Source organism: Lipotes vexillifer, unplaced genomic scaffold, assembly GCF_000442215.2.
Source record: "Lipotes vexillifer unplaced genomic scaffold, Lipotes_vexillifer_v1.1 scaffold629, whole genome shotgun sequence".
In the NCBI taxonomy this organism is placed as follows: Eukaryota; Metazoa; Chordata; class Mammalia; order Artiodactyla; family Lipotidae; genus Lipotes; species Lipotes vexillifer.
The window spans coordinates 809,234-828,820 of NW_006774188.1; the positions used below are offsets into that span (position 1 = coordinate 809,234).

At 37.1% G+C, this 19,587-nt stretch overlaps 1 protein-coding gene across 3 annotated transcripts in view; it reads right to left on the reverse strand.

Annotated features, from left to right (window-relative positions):
- The window catches only part of GPHN (gephyrin), a 618,338-nt gene that overhangs the window by 52,363 nt on the left and 546,388 nt on the right, over positions 1-19,587 (reverse strand). For all 3 annotated transcript variants that reach the window (XM_007449022.1, XM_007449020.1, XM_007449021.1), the window contains one exon: positions 15,388-15,509. In XM_007449022.1, the coding sequence (XP_007449084.1) occupies positions 15,388-15,509 (122 nt within the window). The remainder of the gene's footprint in view (positions 1-15,387; positions 15,510-19,587) is intronic.

Consider the following 19,587-nt stretch of genomic DNA (forward strand, 5'->3'; position numbering starts at 1 on the left):
GTCTGACACCAGCTCTGGTACCACTGGGCCCTGCAGCCAAACCCTGCCAATGGGCCAGCACTAGCTCCAAGACTTGGCTTCACCCACTGGTAGGTGGGTACCAGCCCCAGGATGTCCTGGACTCTGATTTCACCCACCAGTGAGCCAGCAATAGCCCTGGACACCCTGGGATTCTGCAGCTATCTGTCTTGTGACCCAGCCCCACCAACCAGTAGCTGGCAGCTCTGTACAAGGCAGCGCCTGGTAACCAACAAAACTGGGGGCCAGTCACACCTACCAGATTGTCCAGAGTAGTCAGCCTGCTGAAACAGAAGGACCTACACAGCCCACATAGGGGACACCCTTATAGCACATAGCTCTTGTGACCAGAGGAGGGTGCACTGCTGGGATACATAGGAAGTCTTCTACAAAAGGCTACTTCTCCAAGATCAGAAAATGTAACCAACCTACCAGATACATAGAAATAAAAAACAGCAAGTTAGGCAAAATAAGGTGATAGAGGAACATGTTCCAAATGAAGGAACAAGATAAAACCCCAGAAGGAGAACTCAGTGACATGGAGCTAGGCAATGCACCGCAGAAAGGGTTCAAGGTAATGATCGTAAAGATAATCAAAGAACTAGGGAGAAGAATGGATGAACAGAGTGAGAAATTAGAATTTTTTGACAATGACTTAGAAAATATAAAGAAGAACCAAACAGAGATGAAGAACATGATAACTGAAATGAAAAATACACTAGAAGGAATCAACAGTAGACTAGGTGATACAGAGGAACAGATCAGTGAGCTGGAAGACAGACTAGTGGAAGTCACTAAAGCTGAAGAAAAAAAAGAAAAAATAATTTCAAAAATGAGGACAATTTAAGAGACCTCTGGGATAACATCAAATGTATTAACATTTTCATTATAGGGGTCCCAGAGGAGAAGAGGAGAGAGAAAGTGGCAAAGAACATATTTGAAGACGTAACAGCTGAAAAATTCCCTAACCTGGGAAAGGACACAGACAGCCAGGCCCAGGAAGCATGGAGAGTCCCAAACAGGATCAACCCAAAGAGGACCACACCAAGACACACTAGTAGTTAAAATGGCAAAATTAAAGATAAAGAGAGAATATTAAAAGCAGCAAGGGAAAAGCAATGAATAGCATACACGGGAACTCCCCTAAGGCTATCAGCTGACTTTTCAGCAGAAACTCTGCAGGCCAGAGGGAGTGGCACAATATATTTAAAGTGATGAAAGGGGAAAACCTACAACAAAGAATACTCTACCTGGCAGGACTCTCATTCATATTTGATGAAGAGATCAAAAGTTTCACAGACAAGGAAAACATAAAGAGTTCAGCACCACCAAAGCAGCTTCACAATGAATGTTAAAGGGAATTCTCTAAGTGAAAAAGAAAAGGCCACAATTAGAAACATGAAAATTATGAAAGGAAAAAGATCATTGTAAAGGCAAATATACAGTAAAAGTCAACCACATACAAAGCAAGTAAGGAGTTAAAAGACAAAAGTAGCAAAATCATTTATATCCATGATAAGCAGTTAAGGGATTCACAAAACAAACAAACGTAAAATATGATGTTAAAAATAGTAATTTTGAGGGAAGGAGAGTAAAAATGCAGGGTTGTTAAAATGTTTTTGAACTTAAGAGATCAGTAACTTACAATAATCATGTATACATATATATATATGTAAATTGCTATATATATAAACCTCATGGTAACCACAAACCAAAAATCTATAATAGATACACACACAGAAAAAGGGAAGGAATCCAAACATAACAATAAAGATAGCCATCACACCACAAGGGAAGAGAACAAAAGAAGAATGGGACAAAAAAGAACTACAAAAACAACCCCCAAGCAAGTAACAAAATGGCAATAAATACATACCTATCCATAATGACTTTAAGTGTAAATGGACCAAATGCTCCAATCAAAAGACACGGAGTGGCTTAATGAATACAAAAACAAGACTTATATATATGCTGCCTACAAGAGACTTGTTTCAGATCTAAAGACACACACAGACTGAACATGAGGGGATGAAAAAAAGGTACTCCATGCAAATGGAAATCGAAAGAAAAGCTGGGGTAGCAATACTTACACCAGACAAAATAGATGTTGAAATGAAGATTGTACAAGAGAAAAAGAAGGATGTTACATAATGATCAAGGGATCAATACAGGAAGATATAGCGATTGTAAATATATATGCACCCAACATAGGAGCACCAAAATACATACAGCAAATATTAACAAACATAAAGGAAGAAACTTACAGTAACACAGTAATAGTAGGGGACATTAACAAACCACTCACATTAATGGAAATATCATCCAGATAGAAAAATCAATAAGAAAACATTGGACTTAAATGTTACATTAGATCAAATGGAGTTAATGGATATATATATAGAACATTCCATCCAAAAGTAGGAGAATACAAATTCTTTTCAAGTGCACATGGGACATTCTCCAGGACAGATGACATGCTAGGCCACAAAACAAGCCTCGGTAAACTTAATAAAATTGAAATAATATCAAACATCTTTTCTGACCATAATGCTATGAGACTAGAAATCAAATACAAGAAAAAATAAAACTGCAAAAAACACAAACACATGGAGGCTAAACAATATGCTATTAAACAACCAATGGATCACTGAAAAAATGAAAGAAATAAAAATACCCGGAGACAAATGAAAATGAAAACACAATGATCCAAAATCTATGGGACTCAGTAAAAGCAATTCTAAGAGGGAAGTTTATAGCAATACAAGCTTACCCCAGGAAACAAGAAAAATCTAAGATAAACAACCTAACCTTACACCTGAAAGAAGTAGAAAAAGAACAAACAAAAACCTAAGTTAGTTGAAGGAAAGAAATCATAAACATCAGAGCAGAAATAAAAGATATGGAGACTGAAAAAACAATAGGAAAGATCAATGAAACTAAGAGCTGGTTCTTTGAAAAGATAAGCAAATTGGGTAAAACTTCAGCCAACTCATCAGGAAAAAAGAGAGAGGACCCAAATCAATAAAATCAGAAATGAAAAAGGCAAAGTTATGACCGATACCACAGAAATACAAAGGATCATAAGAGATTATAAAAACTACTATGTATCAATAAAATGGACAACCTGCAAGAAATGGACAAATTCCTAGAAATGTACAATCTCCCAAGACTGAACCAGGAAGAATTAGAAAACATGAACAGACCAATTGCCAGTAATGAAACTGAATTAGTAACCAAATAACTTCCAACAAACAAAAGTCCAGGACTGGATGGTTTCACAGGTGAATTCTACCAAACATTTAGAGAAAAATTAACATCTATCATCCTCAAACTATTCCAAAAAATTGCAGAGGAAGGATGCTTCTAAACTCATTCTATGAGGTCAGCATCACCCTGATACCAATACAAAGATATCACACACACACACAAATTACAGGCCAATATCACTGATGAATATAGATGCAAAAATCCTGGACAAAATATTAGCAAACCAAATCCAACAATACATTAAAAGTATCACACACCATGATCAAGTGAGATTTATCCCAGGAATGCAAGGATGGCTTGAGATCTGCAAATCAATCAGTGTGACACACCACATTAACAAATTGAAGAATAAAAACTATATGATCATCTCAGCAGATGCAGAAAAAGCTTTTGACAAAATTCAACATTTATGTATAATAAAAACTCTCAATAAAGTGGGTATAGAGGTTACATACCCCAACATAATAAGGCCATATATGATAAGCCCACAGCTAACATTATATTCAATGGTGAAAAGCTGAAAGTATTTCTTCTAAGATCAGGGACAAGACAAAGATGCGCACTCTCACCACTTTTCTTCACCATAGTATTGGAAGTTGTAGACACAGCAATCAGACGAGAAAAATAATAAAAGGAATCCAAATTGGAAGGGAAGAAGTAAAACTGTCACTGTTGCAGATGACATAATACTATACATTAGAAAATCCTAAAGACGCCACCGGAAAACTACTAGAGCTCATCACTGATTTCAGTAAAGGTGCAGGATACAAAATTAATATACAGAAATCTGTTGCATTTCTATACACTACCAACAAAAGATCAGAAAAAGAAATTAAGGAAACAACCCCATTTATAATCACAACAAAAGGAATAAAATACCCAGGAATAAACCCACATAAGGAGGTAAAAGATCTGTACTTAGAAAACTATAAGACACTGATGAAAGAAATTGAAGACCACACAAACAGATGGAAAGATACACCGTGTTCATGGATTGGAAGAATTAAAACAACCACACAACACAAGGCAATCTACAGACTCAATGTAATCCTTAAAAAATACCAATGGCATTTTTCACAGAACTCGAACAAAAATTTTTAAAATTTGTATGGAAACACAAAAGACCTTGAATAGCCAAAGCAATCTTGAGAAAGAAAAACAGAGCTGGGGGAATCAGACTCCCTGACTTCAGCCTATACTACAAAGCTACAGTAATCAAAACAGTTTGGTACTGGCACAAAAACAGAAATATAGATTAATGGAATATAATAGAAAGCCCAGAAATAAACCCATGCCCCTGTGGTAGTCAATTAGTCTAGGACAAAGAAGGCAAGAATGTACAGTGGAGAAAAGACAGTTTCTTCAATAAGTGGTGCTGGGAAACCTGGACAGCCATATGTAAAAGAATGAAAGTAGAACACTTTCTCATACTATATACAAAAATAAACTAAAAATGGATTAAAGACCTAAATAGACCAGAAACCATAAAACTTCTAGAAGAAAACCCAGAACACTCTTTGACATAAATTGTAGCAATAATTTTTGGAGCTGTCTCCTAAGGCAAAGGAAACAAAAGCAAAAATAAATAAATGGGACCTAATTAAACTCAAAAGTTTTTACACAGCAAAGGAAACCATTGGCAAAATGAAAAAAGAACCTACTGAATGAGAAAAAATATTTGCAAATGATATGACCAATAAGGGATCAATATCCAAAATATATAAACAGCTCATACAACTCAATATTAAAAAAACCCCAAACACCCTGATTAAAAGATGGGCATAAGAACTTAATAGACATTTTTCCAATGAAGATATATGATGGCCAAGAGGCAGAAGAAAAGATGCTCAACATCGCTAATCATCAGAGAAATGCAAATTGAAACCACAATGAGATGTCATTTTGCACTTGTCACAATGGCTATCATCAAAAAGACCACAGGTAACAAATGTTGGCATGGATGTGGAGAAAAGGGAATCCTTGTACACTGCTGGTGGGAATGTAAATTGGTGCAGCCCCTGTGGAGAACAGTACAGAGATGCCTCAAAAAAAATAAAAATAGAACTACCATATGACCCAGCATTTCACTCCTGGGTATATATCCAGAGAAAATGAAAACATTAATTTGAAAAGATACATGCACTCCAATGTTCATAACAGCATTCTTTACAATGGCCAAGTTTGGAAGCAACCTAAATGTCCATCAACAGGTGAATGGATAAAGAAGATGTGGTGTATATAGACTATGGAGTACTACTCAGCCATAAAGAAGAATGGAAGTTTGCCATTTGCAACAATATGGCTGGACCTGGAGGGTATTATGCTTAATAATATAAGTCAGACAGAGACAAATACTGAATGTTATTGCTTATATGTGGAATCTAAAAAATACAACAAACTAGTGAATATAACAAAACAGAAACAGACTCACAGATAGAGAGAACAAACTAGTGTTTACCCATGTGGAGAGGGAAAGGAGGGACAAGATAGGGGTAGAGGATTAAGAGGTACAAACTACTATGTACAAAATAGACAAGCTACAAGTATGTATTGTATAGCACAGGGAATATAGCCAACATTTTATAATAACTATGGAGTATAATCTATAAAAATTTTGAATCACTATGTTGTACACCTAAAACTTGTATAATATTGTAAATCAACTATGCTTCAATAAAAAAATAAAATAGTAAATAAGAAAATAAATAAAAAAGAAGAAAAAAAGAAAATGTATACCTAGAATATCTAGAACAATGGCCTAAGAAGTTCATAATAGAACTGGACCAGGAAGAGAAGGTGATCATGTTACACCCATTTTAAAATGTTTCACCGTCCTACTACTAATTATTGGGTTGGCCAAAAGGTTCGATCGTTTTTTTCTGTACGATGGCTCTAGCAGCACTTAGTTGCCTTTACCTTCTTTCTAAACAATTTTGTTTGATTGTATGTGACAGCTGTCATATCAGCGTGCATTTAAAAAAAGACTTATCAAAATTTGTGAATTTTTGTGTAGCCTTTTTTTTTTTTTTTTTTTTTTTTTGCGGTACGCGGGCCTCTCACCGCTGTGGCCTCTCCCGCTGCGGAGCACAGGCGCCGGACGCACAGGCTCAGCGGCCATGGCTCACGCGCCCAGCTGCTCCGCGGCACGTGTTATCCTCCCAGACCTGGGCATGAACCCGCATCCCCTGCATCGGCAGACGGACTCCCAACCACTGCGCCACCAGGGAAGCCCTGTAGCCATTTTAATATTGAAGATGGAGGAGAAAAAGCAACATTTTCAGCATATTATGCTTTATTATTTCAAGAAAGGTAAAAACGCAACTGAAACGCGTAAAAAGATTTGTGCAGTGCTGTGACTGATCCAACATGTCAAAAGTGGTTTGCGAAGCTTCGTGCTGGAGATTTCTCGCTGGACGATGCTCCATGGTTGGGTAGATCAGTTGAAGTTGATAGTGATCAAATCGAGAATGGAGACATGAATTGAGAACAATCAACGTCATACCACGTGGGAGATAGCTGACATACTCAAAATATCCAAATCAAGCGCTGAAAATCATTTGCACCAGCTTAGTTATGTTAATCGCTTTGATGTTTGGGTTCCATATAAATTTAAGTGAAGAAAACCTTCTTGACCGTACTTCTGCATGTGATTCTCTACTTAAACGTAATGAAAATGGTCTGTTTTTAAAACAAATTGTGACAGGCGATGAAAAGTGGATACTGTACGACAATGTGGAATGGAAGAGATCGTGGGGCAAGCGAAATGAACCACCACCAACCACACCAGAAGCCGGTCTTCACCCAAAGAAGGTGATGCTTTATATATGGTGGGACTGGAAGGGAGTCCTCTATTATGAGCTCCTTCTGGAAAACCAAATGATTAATTCCAACAAGTACTGCTCCCAGTTAGACCAACTGGAAGCAGCACTCATCGAAAAGCGCCTGGAATTAGTCAACAGAAAATGCATAATCTTCCATCAGTATAACTCAAGATCGCATGCTTCTTTGATGACCAGGATAAAACTGTTAGAGCTTGGCTGGGAAGTTCTGATTCATCCACCGTATTCACCAGACATTGCACCTTTGAATTTCCATTTATTCAAAAATTCTCTTAATGGAAAAAATTTCAATTCCCTGGAAGACTGTAAAAGGCACCTGGAACAGTTCTTTGCTCAAAAGGATAAGTTTTGGGAAGATGGAATTACAAAGTTGCCTGAAAAATGGCAAAGGTAGCCGAACAAAAGGGTGAATATGTTGCTTGATAAACTTATTGGTGAAAATGAAAAATGTGTCTTCTATTTTTACTTAAAAACTGAAGGCACTTTTTTGCCAACCCAATACAACTCCTTAAACAGCACTGAAAGACAGTATACAGTCAGTAGTAAGCTGACTGCTTCAGGAGAGTCTTTTTTCGCACAGGTAGTTCCTAACTCACAGATTATGTTCCCAGAGTCTATATGAGAAATTGGCTGTTTGGAACCTGGAACACATTCCTTTAAAAATAATATTACAGATGGTGGGCAAGACTCCAGGGTAGTTAAAAACAAAAAAACAAATCTTCATTTAGCTCATAATGTTACTAATATGTTGCTGAATTATGCTTTAGTATTAACCTGAATTTTGGAACAAGGTGGAAGACTGAAGAAAGAATGTTGAAATGGAAAGCATTTGTTTAAGTTATCTTCCTATCTACCTTTCTAGAGTCCTTTCCTGCTGTCAAATGTACTTCTTGCCATGCCTACAGTATCTTGCTATGCCAGGGTTCTGATGTGGTCCTGTTCAGGATTTGCCCTATGAGTCAAAGAACTCTAAGTTCTGAGTGATTAGTTCCTGTTTATTTAGGACAGCAGATTTACCCAGATGTTGCATGTCTGATTTGAACTATTAAATATTAATATGTGAACAACTCAGTCTCAGGTAGAATACTTTTAAACACAAATGCACCTCTAAATATTAGATTATCAAGAAGTATAGCAAAGTGAACAGAACAAACACATTTAGCCAATGTGGAGGATATTTGGGCTTAATAAAACACCTCTCCTAAACAGACTGGGTCTTGAGAGTCAGGGAATAAGGAGATGAACTGTTCCTTTAAAGTTTCTTGCTGTTCATGGCTTTTCCCCTTTCACTTCTCAAAAAGCTTTCTCTCCCTTCCCTTCTCTTAAACGTACTGACAGAGGAGCTTAGATGGTGAGTAGGGGAAAGGTTAGAATAGGGTAGCCATTTCTGAATCTCAGTCATTTGTAAATTGAATTAATGTAGGTCTGAATACCAAATTACCATTATTTACATTGCATGCATGCTCTCTTCTCCTCTTTCCCATTCTCCTCTCTCCACTCCTTCCCACCCCCTGGAAGATACTATGAACTGGTTATAACAAATTACCCAGAGGTAATAAATGCTGCAAAAGTGGCTCTAGTAGTTGTGGGAGGAAAGATAAAATAAGAAATTGTAAAAGGAAGGGGATTTTCTCTTTATGGAAGGGAGAGGTGTCTATTTTACAGTGAATAAGAAGCTTTATTTAGGGGTCCAGAAAGTAAACTTGAGCTACTGTAATAAATCCTCTTGCCTTTTTCTCCCACTTCTATATCACCTAAAGATCTAGAATTTTGCAACTCAAGTCCTTATAATTCATTCATACACACAGTCAATATTTAATTCAAAATTTAAACTAAATTGTCCTCTCTGGCTTTTGAAATATTGACAGTTACTATTTACTTAGGGGTTTTATCTACTAAAATGGATATAGAATATTTAGTTTATTAACCTTAATATTAATAAATTGTGGGTGCTAAGCCCAGTTAAGAGGGCAGCATGGTACAGCAAAAGGAGAAAGACCCTGGAGTTTGACAGGCCTAGGTTGGACTCCTCATTCTGTCTTTTACTAGTTGTATGACTCTGAACAGCTTATTTAATTTTTTTGAGCTTCAGTATTATTATCTACAAAATGGGGATAAAAGACACTTATCTGGATCGGTTGTTTCATGAGGCCTAAATAAGATAAGTAAGTGAAAGAATGTAGTATAGTACTATATATATAGTAGGTAGTAAGTAGAGATTAGTATCTCTTTCCAGGAAAAGACTGGCATGTTTGGAGTGAGGAGGCTGGAGAAAATGGATGTGGATTGGGTGGGGCGGAAAGATAGGAGTGAAATAGAATTGAAAACTCATTTGTAGTTCTTACTAATAACTATCTTACTCATTTCTGTAGTACCAAAGACTGAGACAACATCTGATATAGCATAACCCTTCATAAAAGTTTGTTGGATTATTAGAGTATACTTACCCACATATAATAAAACCCCAATTCTGCCACAAGTATATAATTGGCACCTTAGAAAGATCATATTTGTAGCAGAATAGAGGGTGAGTTAGAGGAGAACAAGGCTTGAGGCAGGGAGACCAGTTAAGAGGATAGCCTCATGTGCCTAGATAAAAAGTAAATGGAGCCCCAAACTAAGCCAGGATGGTAGAAATGAAGAGATAGGAACGTACAGAAGTACTGATGAGGGAAACTGTATGGGATTTAAATACAGGGCTGAGTGAGAGACAGAAGCTTTCCATTCAGGTTTCTTATGGCTCTGGTGACTGGGTGGCTAGTGGGCACAGTCACTGAGCTAGAAGAACTCAAAAAAATGGAGCAAGATGGTAGTGGGAGGCGCAGTGAGAAAGGAAAGGAGGGAAAATGAATTTATTTATTTTTATTTTTAAATTTTTTTTCGGTACGCAGGCCTCTCACTGTTGTGGCCTCTCCCGTTGCGGAGCACAGGCTCCGGACGCACAGGCTCTCAGCGGCCCTGGCTCACTGGCCCAGCCGCTCCGCGGCATGTGGGATCTTCCCAGACCGGGGCACAAACCCGTGTCCCCTATATCGGCAGGCGGACTCTCAACCACTGCGCCACCAGGGAAGCCCAATGAATTTAATTTTACATGTTGAATTTGCTCTGCCTATTGAACTTAAAGAAAATATACCTAGTAAGCAGATGGAGCTAGGCATGGAGCTCAAGACAGAGATAAGATCTGGGAGCCAATAGCATACAGAATTCGAAGGAAAAAAGGTCAAGGGTGAGCCATGGTGACACTTCCATTTGGGAATGAGCATAGGAAGAGAAGCTGCCAAAACAAGAAAGAATAAACTACAAATGGAGAATGAAGAAGTTGAAATGGTGTATTGCTGGAGAGGGATGTAAAATTGTGGTAGAGAGACCTAATAGCTGGGTTACGCAGGCATTTTATTTGTGTTTACAGACACATACCATTTTGATGAGGCTTTGCAATCCAGATGAAGATGAATCAACACTGACACCCTTCTGTTCTATGTAATAGCCTTCAAAATGTCTTTCGATTTAATCTCTTTTTTTAAAATTCTACTTCCAAATTTGAGCATAAGCTCTGGAACTTTCTAAAACATCTTTATTACTAAGCTGTAATTTATAGTGCATTTACAGTACATGTAATTTTAAGGACAAGGTCTATATCTATTTCAGTTTTGAATCTTCAAGAGCCTTTGGCTTAAAATTCATAGTAGAATCATGATTAAGTTTACCATACCCTTGTTACTTCCTGTGATCCATCAACAAGTGGCTTGGTATTCTTGGGAACTTGTTAGAAATGCAAAATCTTGGCCCACTCCAGATTTGCTGAATCACAATCAGCATTTTTAATAAGATCTCCAGGTGATTCAAATAGGTACACAATTAATACTTCCTGACTAACTGAACAATGAATAAACAAACTGTATTGTTGTTCTTATTTCTAGTAGGTCTCCAACTTTAGCTCATGTGATACAACTTGGGCAAATGATCTTTCCAAAATATGGTTTACTATGTTAATTCTGCTTTTAAAAAAAGCTGCAAATTTAACCAAATTGGGTAGTGCTGCCTGGATTACAAAACCTTTCAAAATCTGGCTTCAAATTTCTACCAAATTTACACATATTATCCTTCTACCTGAACCTCCTGCTCTAAACAGTCTGGCCTGACCTGAGTAAACTATTCTTTCTACTTCTTTATTTTTGTTCATTCCCTGTTTCCTACTTGGTTAACATACTCTCTTTTCCTAAATACACAAATCCTATTTATCCTTCCTGTTCTAGCTAAAACGAAATATCTTCATAATGATATTATCTTGTCTTCATAATGAGAATTGTGGATTGTTACTTTCAAGAAACTTAGATTCCATTTCCACCTCTGCCACTAACTTGTATACTGCTGGGCAAGTTCAATGAACATCTCTGGGTTTAAAAGCTAGTCTTTTTCATACACAAGGCCAATAGGCACATGAAAACATGCTCAACACTGCTGATCATTGATAAATGCAAATCAAAACCACAATGAGATATCACTTCACACTTGCCACAATGGCTTTTATCAAAAAGACCACAAGTAACAAATGTTGGTGAGAATGTGGAGAAAAGGGAACCCTTCTATGCTGTTGGTGGGAATGTGAATTGGTAGAGCCACTGTGGAAAACAGTATGGAGGCTTCTCAAAAAACTAAAAATTGAACTACCATATGACCCAGCCACTCCATTCCTGGGTATATATCCCAAAACACTAATTTGAAAAGATACATGTACCTCAGTGTTCACAGCAGCATTATTTATAACAGCCAAGATATGGAAGTAACCTAAAAGTCCATCAACAGATGAATGAATAAAGAAGATGTGGTATATACAATGGAATACTACTCAGCCATGAAAAAGAAAAAACTTTTGCCATTTGCAACAACATGAATGGACGTGGAGTGTATCATGCTTAGTAAAATAAGTCAGACAGAGAAAGACAAATACTGTATGATATCACTTATATGTGGAATCTAAAAAATAAAACAAACTAGTGAGTATAACAAAACAGAAATAGACTCACATATATAGAAAAAAAAAAACTAGTGTTTACCGGTGGGGAGAGGGAAGAGAAGAGGGATTAAGGAGTAGAGGATTAAGAGGTACAAACTACTATGTATAAAATAAATAAGCTACAAGGATGTATTGTATAGCACAGGAATACAGCCAATATTTTATAACTTTAAATGGTGTATAACCTATAAAAATTCTGAATCACTATGTTGTACACCTGAAACTAATATAACATTGTAAATTATACCTCAATAAAATGTTTTTTACATTATAAAAAATTTGTCTTTTTAAAGAAAAACGCTAGGAACCACAATGGTATTGTGTTCCACACAATGAGAAAAAATATGTCTAAGGAATGTGTTTTAATATTCACATAATAGTTTAAAATGAATGTTTTAAAAATATAGTTAATACGTATTTAAAGCACCCCTCCCATAAGCTCCACTGTACCCTCTTTTTAAATGAAATGTACAAGAAACAAAGGCAAAACTCATCCAGGTCAATCCAAATAAGTTATAGAGTCTTACCCTTCAATTTTAACATTTATTGTTAAAGTCATGGTAGGTGATAAGAATAAGAGCTAAGAAGTAGAATCATACAGAATTTAAACCCAGATTGAAACCTTTTAAAAATAACAAGAATAGCACTCTTACTCCCTACTCTTATCTGGCATAGCTGAGTAAGGGTTCTGTGCTTGCTGACATTCTTGAGCTATTTCTCTCCCTGCTTTAAACATAGGGTAGTTTCTCCCGTGACCCTGCTTGTTTCCCTGGAGAGCTTCCCATAGAGGCTTCTATATAACAACATTTGCTTTCACCAGCAAACGGCTATATAGGAAAGAGAAGAATGAAGAGGGAGACAACCTTCACAGAATATCAACAGGCTGCAGATTAAATGTACGTTGTTTCCTTTGCTAAATTCCCAGAACAGATTTCCACCTGAACAGTTATAAATTCTTTCCTCCCACATTCCACCTCTGCATTTTAAACCATTTACTCTGGGCCTCTTCAATACAGCACTCTAAGGCTGAGAAAGTTTAGATTTGCATCAATTGTATTTAAAAAAAAAATTGTTCTCAGTTTTATGTAAGGTATTAAATCCAAGAAAAGAATATACTAAAGATGTGCATATTCTCAAAATTGCCTATATTTTGCTTATAAGTTTTGTTGTTCTTTATATGCTGTTTTCAAGGGACATTTTGAAGTTACATGTAATAGCAACATTAATTATTAGAAAATGTCTACAACGAATCAACAGCTGGTCCTAGAAAATCAAATATTAGCATATCAACATAGGAACCTTTCTATGGTGTTTTGGCCTTTGTAGTAAGGTAATGGCAGCATATATAGTATATATCAAGTTAGCTTTTTATTTTAATACAAAAGTACAACATTAGGAGGAGAGAATGAACAGAATTATAGTCAAGACAGCATAAAGTAAAAATGATACACACAAACAAAAAGCACCTTTTACCTTATAATAGTTCTTAGAGCTCATTAATGCACTTGGAGGCAGGGCCAAAGTCAGCGGTGGCTGGGAAACAAATTCTAAATCTGGTGCATTTGTTCCCTAGAGTTTCAGGCCTGTTCTGTGCTGTTGGAACTCTTGGATTCATCCTACCTCCTCTCAGAGATTACTTTTTGCCTTCTTTAAAGGTGTATCTGCATCAGGATAATTTTTAGATGCTTGGAAGTTTATATATATGAAAGGATGGGTTACTAGTCAGGTCCAAATTCAACCCTCCCTGCTTTTTTTCACTGGATTCTTTCTATCTCTTCCCAGGGCTATGGAGCCTGGGTCAGGGTGATACCAGGTAACCTGAAGCACTGGCTTCACCAGCATGGGTTCTAAGTTGGCTGGTTACTTACCTATGGACTTCTCTAGAACTAAACTTTCAGGTAAATACAAATGGTGAATTAAAAAAATAAAATGCTGTTTGAAAATATGTGTCACAGACTCTACTCCAGTGTCCACAGAGAAAGAAAAAAAAAAACAGGAGGAAAGAAGAGAAGTTTAAAAGGTGAGATTAACATAAAAACGACTGCCTTTCAGGTTACTAGCAAGATGCTGTGTTCCAGGTTTGGACTACATTGTGTCCAGTTTGAGCCTAAACTGGGGTTTATAGGAGTCCCAGCATACCTTGTGAAATGGTAGGACAGAGCCTCTTCAAGAGCATATTTGAGCCCTGGGAAAGCACTCATCTTAAGGGAAGGAGGATCCAGGTATAATGAGCTTTGCTCAGTGACAAGGTGGTGATAAGACAGAAAGGGGCAATTATGGGTGACAGATACATCAGGGCATCCATCACTCAGATATGTCTCCTAGCTTTGTCTCCAGCAGGCTGTTGTTTGAGTGTTACTAAGAGCAGGCACACCTCTGGTGAACTGGAAATAGTGCCTGGTGAAAGATGGCTGAACAGCAGTGTTGCATGGAAGTGGGATGCTCAGAAAGAGGAGACTTGTTTTTGATTGCATGTGCAGCTGGAGCTGGAGATGCAGTTGGAAATTTGTAGAAATACTTGGAGAATTTAGCAGAGGGCTGAGTTAATTTAGTAAATGGGGTAATATGCTCTCAGAGATGGGCAATTATAGTCAAAGTGCCTCCCTTTGTATTTACAAGTGGGTGAAGCCTGGAGAAACTCAGGTTTTATAAGAATACAAAAATCAATATAAAAGTCCTAGAAAATAATTGTACTTAAACTTCAAAGAATCAGTTAGTACTAATTTTTTTTTTTTGCTGTGCGCAGGCCTCTCACTGATGTGGCCTCTCCCGTTGCGGAGCACAGGCTCCGGACGCGCAGGCCTAGCGGCCATGGCTCACGGGCTTATCCGCTCCGCGGCATGTGGGATCTTCCCGGACCGGGGCAAGAACCCGTGTGCCCTGCATCGGCAGGCGGACTCTCAACCACTGCGCCACCAGGGAAGCCCCAGTTAGTACTAATTTTGACATTTCCTTCTTACTCTTCTCACCCATGTCTTCCCTATCTTTCTTGACATAAGTAAAATTATGTATAGGAATAACACCCAAAGCAGAGCAACATATTTCTCCTATTGTAAAAGGCATTCCAGGAAAATGTCTATCACTAAAGGACATAGACATCTCCATAATTCTTTGACTTCTGAAGAATGAAATAAGTGAAAATTATGGTATTAAATTTCTTTCTCTTTAGCAACAATCCCGCCTAGTTAGTACTCCCCAAATTCATATTTGTACAATAACAACTTCAAAATAAAATCCAATACTTACTTGTCTCCCACAATTCCCAAGTTGATTGTGGGGTAACCATGTTCCTGAATTGTTGCTAAGAGGGTTGAACGATTGCTGTCTCGAATCTTTCCTGGTAAGAGGTCATCTTCAGGATTTAGCAGCTACAAAGCCAAAAAAAAAAAAAAAAAAAAAACCACTACAAATTATTTTCTTAGGATAATATTGCCTATTGTTAATGGGGAGAAAATAGATCTAGTAAACAGAGTTTAGCACATCTAGCACCTATAACAGTATCTGGCCCATAGAAGATATATGCTCAAAGGATCTTTGATAAATAATGAAAGCATAGGAGGATCACAAAACAGTCCTCCAGAATTAAAAAACATGCAGAAATTTAAGTGGTGACTAAACAGCAGGCCAAATATCACACCAGCTTTGGCTACAATTTGACAGAATAGTGCTCTGGAGATAGCTGCCTTTCTACTGGTTGGTTGTTTACTGGGTCAAATTAAAAAAAAAAAACTTTCTTTTTTCCTCCCACTATTATTTTCTAATCTGTCCTTCACTGAGAATATCTGAGGAAGAGACTGTGTGACATGATATTCTCAAGTTTGAAGAGAATGATCATTTATCTTTTCTTTCAAGCTTTTTGATCTCTTTTGTGAAGTGGGATCAGTAGTACCGAAGAAGTTAAACTTATTTGAAGGAGAGGGAGCCAGATATCTTGCCTCTATTAGCAAACTTAAACAAGTAATACTTAACTGCACACACCCATGATTCCATGACTTTGAACTGAATCACCCTTTAGAGATTTAACATCTACTATTATATGTCAATGAAGAAAATTATAAGAAGCTTATTTTATGTTAGGATGTTCCAATGAAGCAGTGTAGCGTAGTAGCAAGCAAGAGTCTACCTTATTCAGATAAGGTTCAAATTCAAGTTGCCCAAACACATTATGCCATAATTTTCTCATTTATAATATATAGTATTAAAACTACCTTGAAAGGCAGTTGTTAGGACTGAGATAATGAACACTCAGTTAACATAGATAAATATACAATAAAAACAATTCTCTGTCCTTTCTTTATGATACATGATATTGAAAGAGCATCTAATTCCCCCCAATTGTTCTCATATTGTTACTCCTAGATGCTAGTATGGATGGAATCAGTTTATAACGTGAACACAGATATACACTTATTAGATTATAAAATACTTAAGAGTAGGAGGTCCCTAACACACACAGACACATACAACATGCAAATTTAATTTACACAATTTTAAGATATACTTTGATTTCAGAAAATTACAAAATGAAAAAAAAAGTACATCTTTGAAGTGAGAAAATCTGGAATATTATCTTAGGAGGTTGAAGGCAAGCCTGCACATTTCAGATGCTTAGGCTGTTAATATGGACAATACCCAGGGTTTTGTATCTCAGTTCTGCCAAACAATGACCTAAAGCCCCTTTTAGTCTTCCTTCTGACTCATTAGTGATACCATGTGGCTGGACCTTTGGCTTTATGTTAGAAAAGTAGTAGCTTTGCAAACAACTGTCCCCTTAAAATATCTGCAGAAAAATTTTGATCATCTTATTCACTGTCACCTGGGAGACGTCCCTTCAAATACTACACTAATCTAACTTAATCAGATCCCATGTGACACTGCAACCCACTTTCATCCTTAGTCACTGGCAGAGCTTGGAAAATTGCTATTGCAGTACTAATACAGATTAATTTTCTGATCTTAATTAACACACAGTTATTGAACTTATAATTTTATAAGGCCAAGGCTTGCAGGTTTTAAACTCCATTAATCAGACAAGTTGCTGCAGAAAGAAAACTGAATGGTTATATAATATTTTTTTCACAAAGGGTACTGACCACCAACTGAGTAATAAGATTTCCCCGTTATTAGGGTGGTTTCTTTGCCATTCATGTTCCTCTCTATTATTTTGCTGCACACAGTTCCAGAAATAATAGAACAATTAGCGATCACTGGAGAACCAGTTGTTTGTCTGTAAAATTGACATAATGAAATAATAGCTAGTTAAGTGAGGGTATGGGATTTCCAGTGCGTTTTAAGTATTTTCAAAGAAAACATACAGAATTGAATGGAAGATTATAAGGCTGCATACACTAGAATAAATTCACAATATTCCTCTTTAAAAACGTAATCTTATTTTCCAGCTTCTTATACTTCTAGTCATCTCTGGAATGATGCCTGAAACTTATTGTAGTTAAAATATAAAAGAAAAAATACAATATAAAGTAAAATAAAACATAAGCCAAAACAAACAAAAAAACAAAAACATAACCCATTATCTTGATACCTTGTTACTTTCTTATCTACCACATACTAAATTTCAATTTCCTGTTCCTGTTATTGTCAATGGCGCCACTGTATTTCCAGCTTTCAAACATTTAGCCTTTGATTATTTTCCTTTTGTAGTCCACTATCTTCCCAAAGGTTTCAATCCTTAATCCTTATTCCATCTTTTTTTTTTTTTTAATGTTTTGCTGCTTTATAAACAGGAATCCATCTCCTCCTTGACACTACATTTTCATTCACTCTCTTATCAACCCTCCCCATGCCCCAATTTCAGGCATTCAATGTATCTGAATTTCTGCAAAAGCCTTATAATTGGCTATCTCGCCGACAGACTCTTTCCTTCTGAGAAATAAAATAGACACATCTACTTGCAAAACTGTATGATTACTTGCATAACAGGTAAACTGTACCAAACTATGATATGTAACAAACTATCTTAAGTCAAATTGTTATAACATAAGCTTGTTCAGACCTGTATGGTCCTATAAGATTATGGACAATTAGAGACCATGGTAACTCCATATGGACTCGTGCTCCAAAGATAAAATGAAATTGTTTCAGCAACTCACCTATTTCGCAAAATGTGCTCAGTCTGCCTAGACCGTACTTACTAACTACCTTAAAACCACCTCATGACCAATCCCAGTCCTCAAAATCCTGTAAGTATCCTTCTGTAACTTCCTCCTCTTGAGACACTACTGAGACTCTCAAGGTGATGCTCTTCCTTGCTCAGAAACTTTAATATATCCAGCTTTGTATGATCAACAGGTTTCCCTGGTGGCCTTTGTATTAGGACAATGATGGTCATGAAGGTCCCTACCAACACTTAGGCAAGACCTCATGCCACCACTATTCTCATATTGGTTACACTGCACTTCACTGAGGTCTTTTGAGCCTCTTTGCTCAGGGGAGTCTTTATGATGGTAAGTCCAGCACTTACATTAAACTCTGATCCTTTTTTGTTGAGCTCCCAAAGTTAGCTGAAATTTATTTTGTTTTTGAATGGGAGCAGAATATGCCACCTCCAAATGTGCCCATTTGGCACATGCATTACTTTCAGCCGAAGGCAATCAAGACCCAGCAGACTCAATAAAAACATTTACTACTCCCTTAACTGCCTAAAAGAATTTAGATAGGGGGCCTGGCCCAGAAAGAGAGCCATTACCAGAGATAACTTTTTATCTGACTTACCTGCATGGTAGGGCAAACATCTGATTACTAAACATCTGCTCTTCTCATCTTCCTGAACTGCCCTTCTCCCCTTTGAAGCCCCAGGCCCTATCCCACTCCCTAGCTCAGACTGACATACAAGCCTCAATTGCCTGACTGCCTTTGGGTCTCATATTTTTATGGGATTCCTGTATGTACAAAATTAAACTTTTCTCCTGTTAATCTGCCTTATGTCAATTTAATTATTAGATTAGCCAAAGAACCTAGAAGGGTAGATGGAAAATTTTTGTGCTCTAAGAGTAAGTTTCCCAGGACTTTTTGGTTACCTGACTGAATTTGTAAGGATTTTTGTTTTCCTTTGTGTTGGTTTGCTAAAGTGTTGATTTGCTACTAACCATTTTGTTTGTCAATTGGCTACATTGTTGTGTGTCTGTAAGAACTTTTCTTTGTTTATGTATGAGAAACTGGCTTTCAGAGAGATCTACCTCCCCATTCTGGCCTGCTGACTTTTAGGGTTAGCTCTCAAGGGTTCAACTTTAGTTTTTTTTTAAAATTTTTAAATTTATTTTTTTATACAGCAGGTTCTTATTAGTCATCAGTTTAATACACATCAGTGTATACATGTCAATCCCAATCACCCAATTCATCCCACCCCCACCCCCACCCCCCACCGCTTTCCCCCCTTGGTGTCCATACGTTTGTTCTCTACATCTGTGTCTCAGCTTCTGCCCTGCA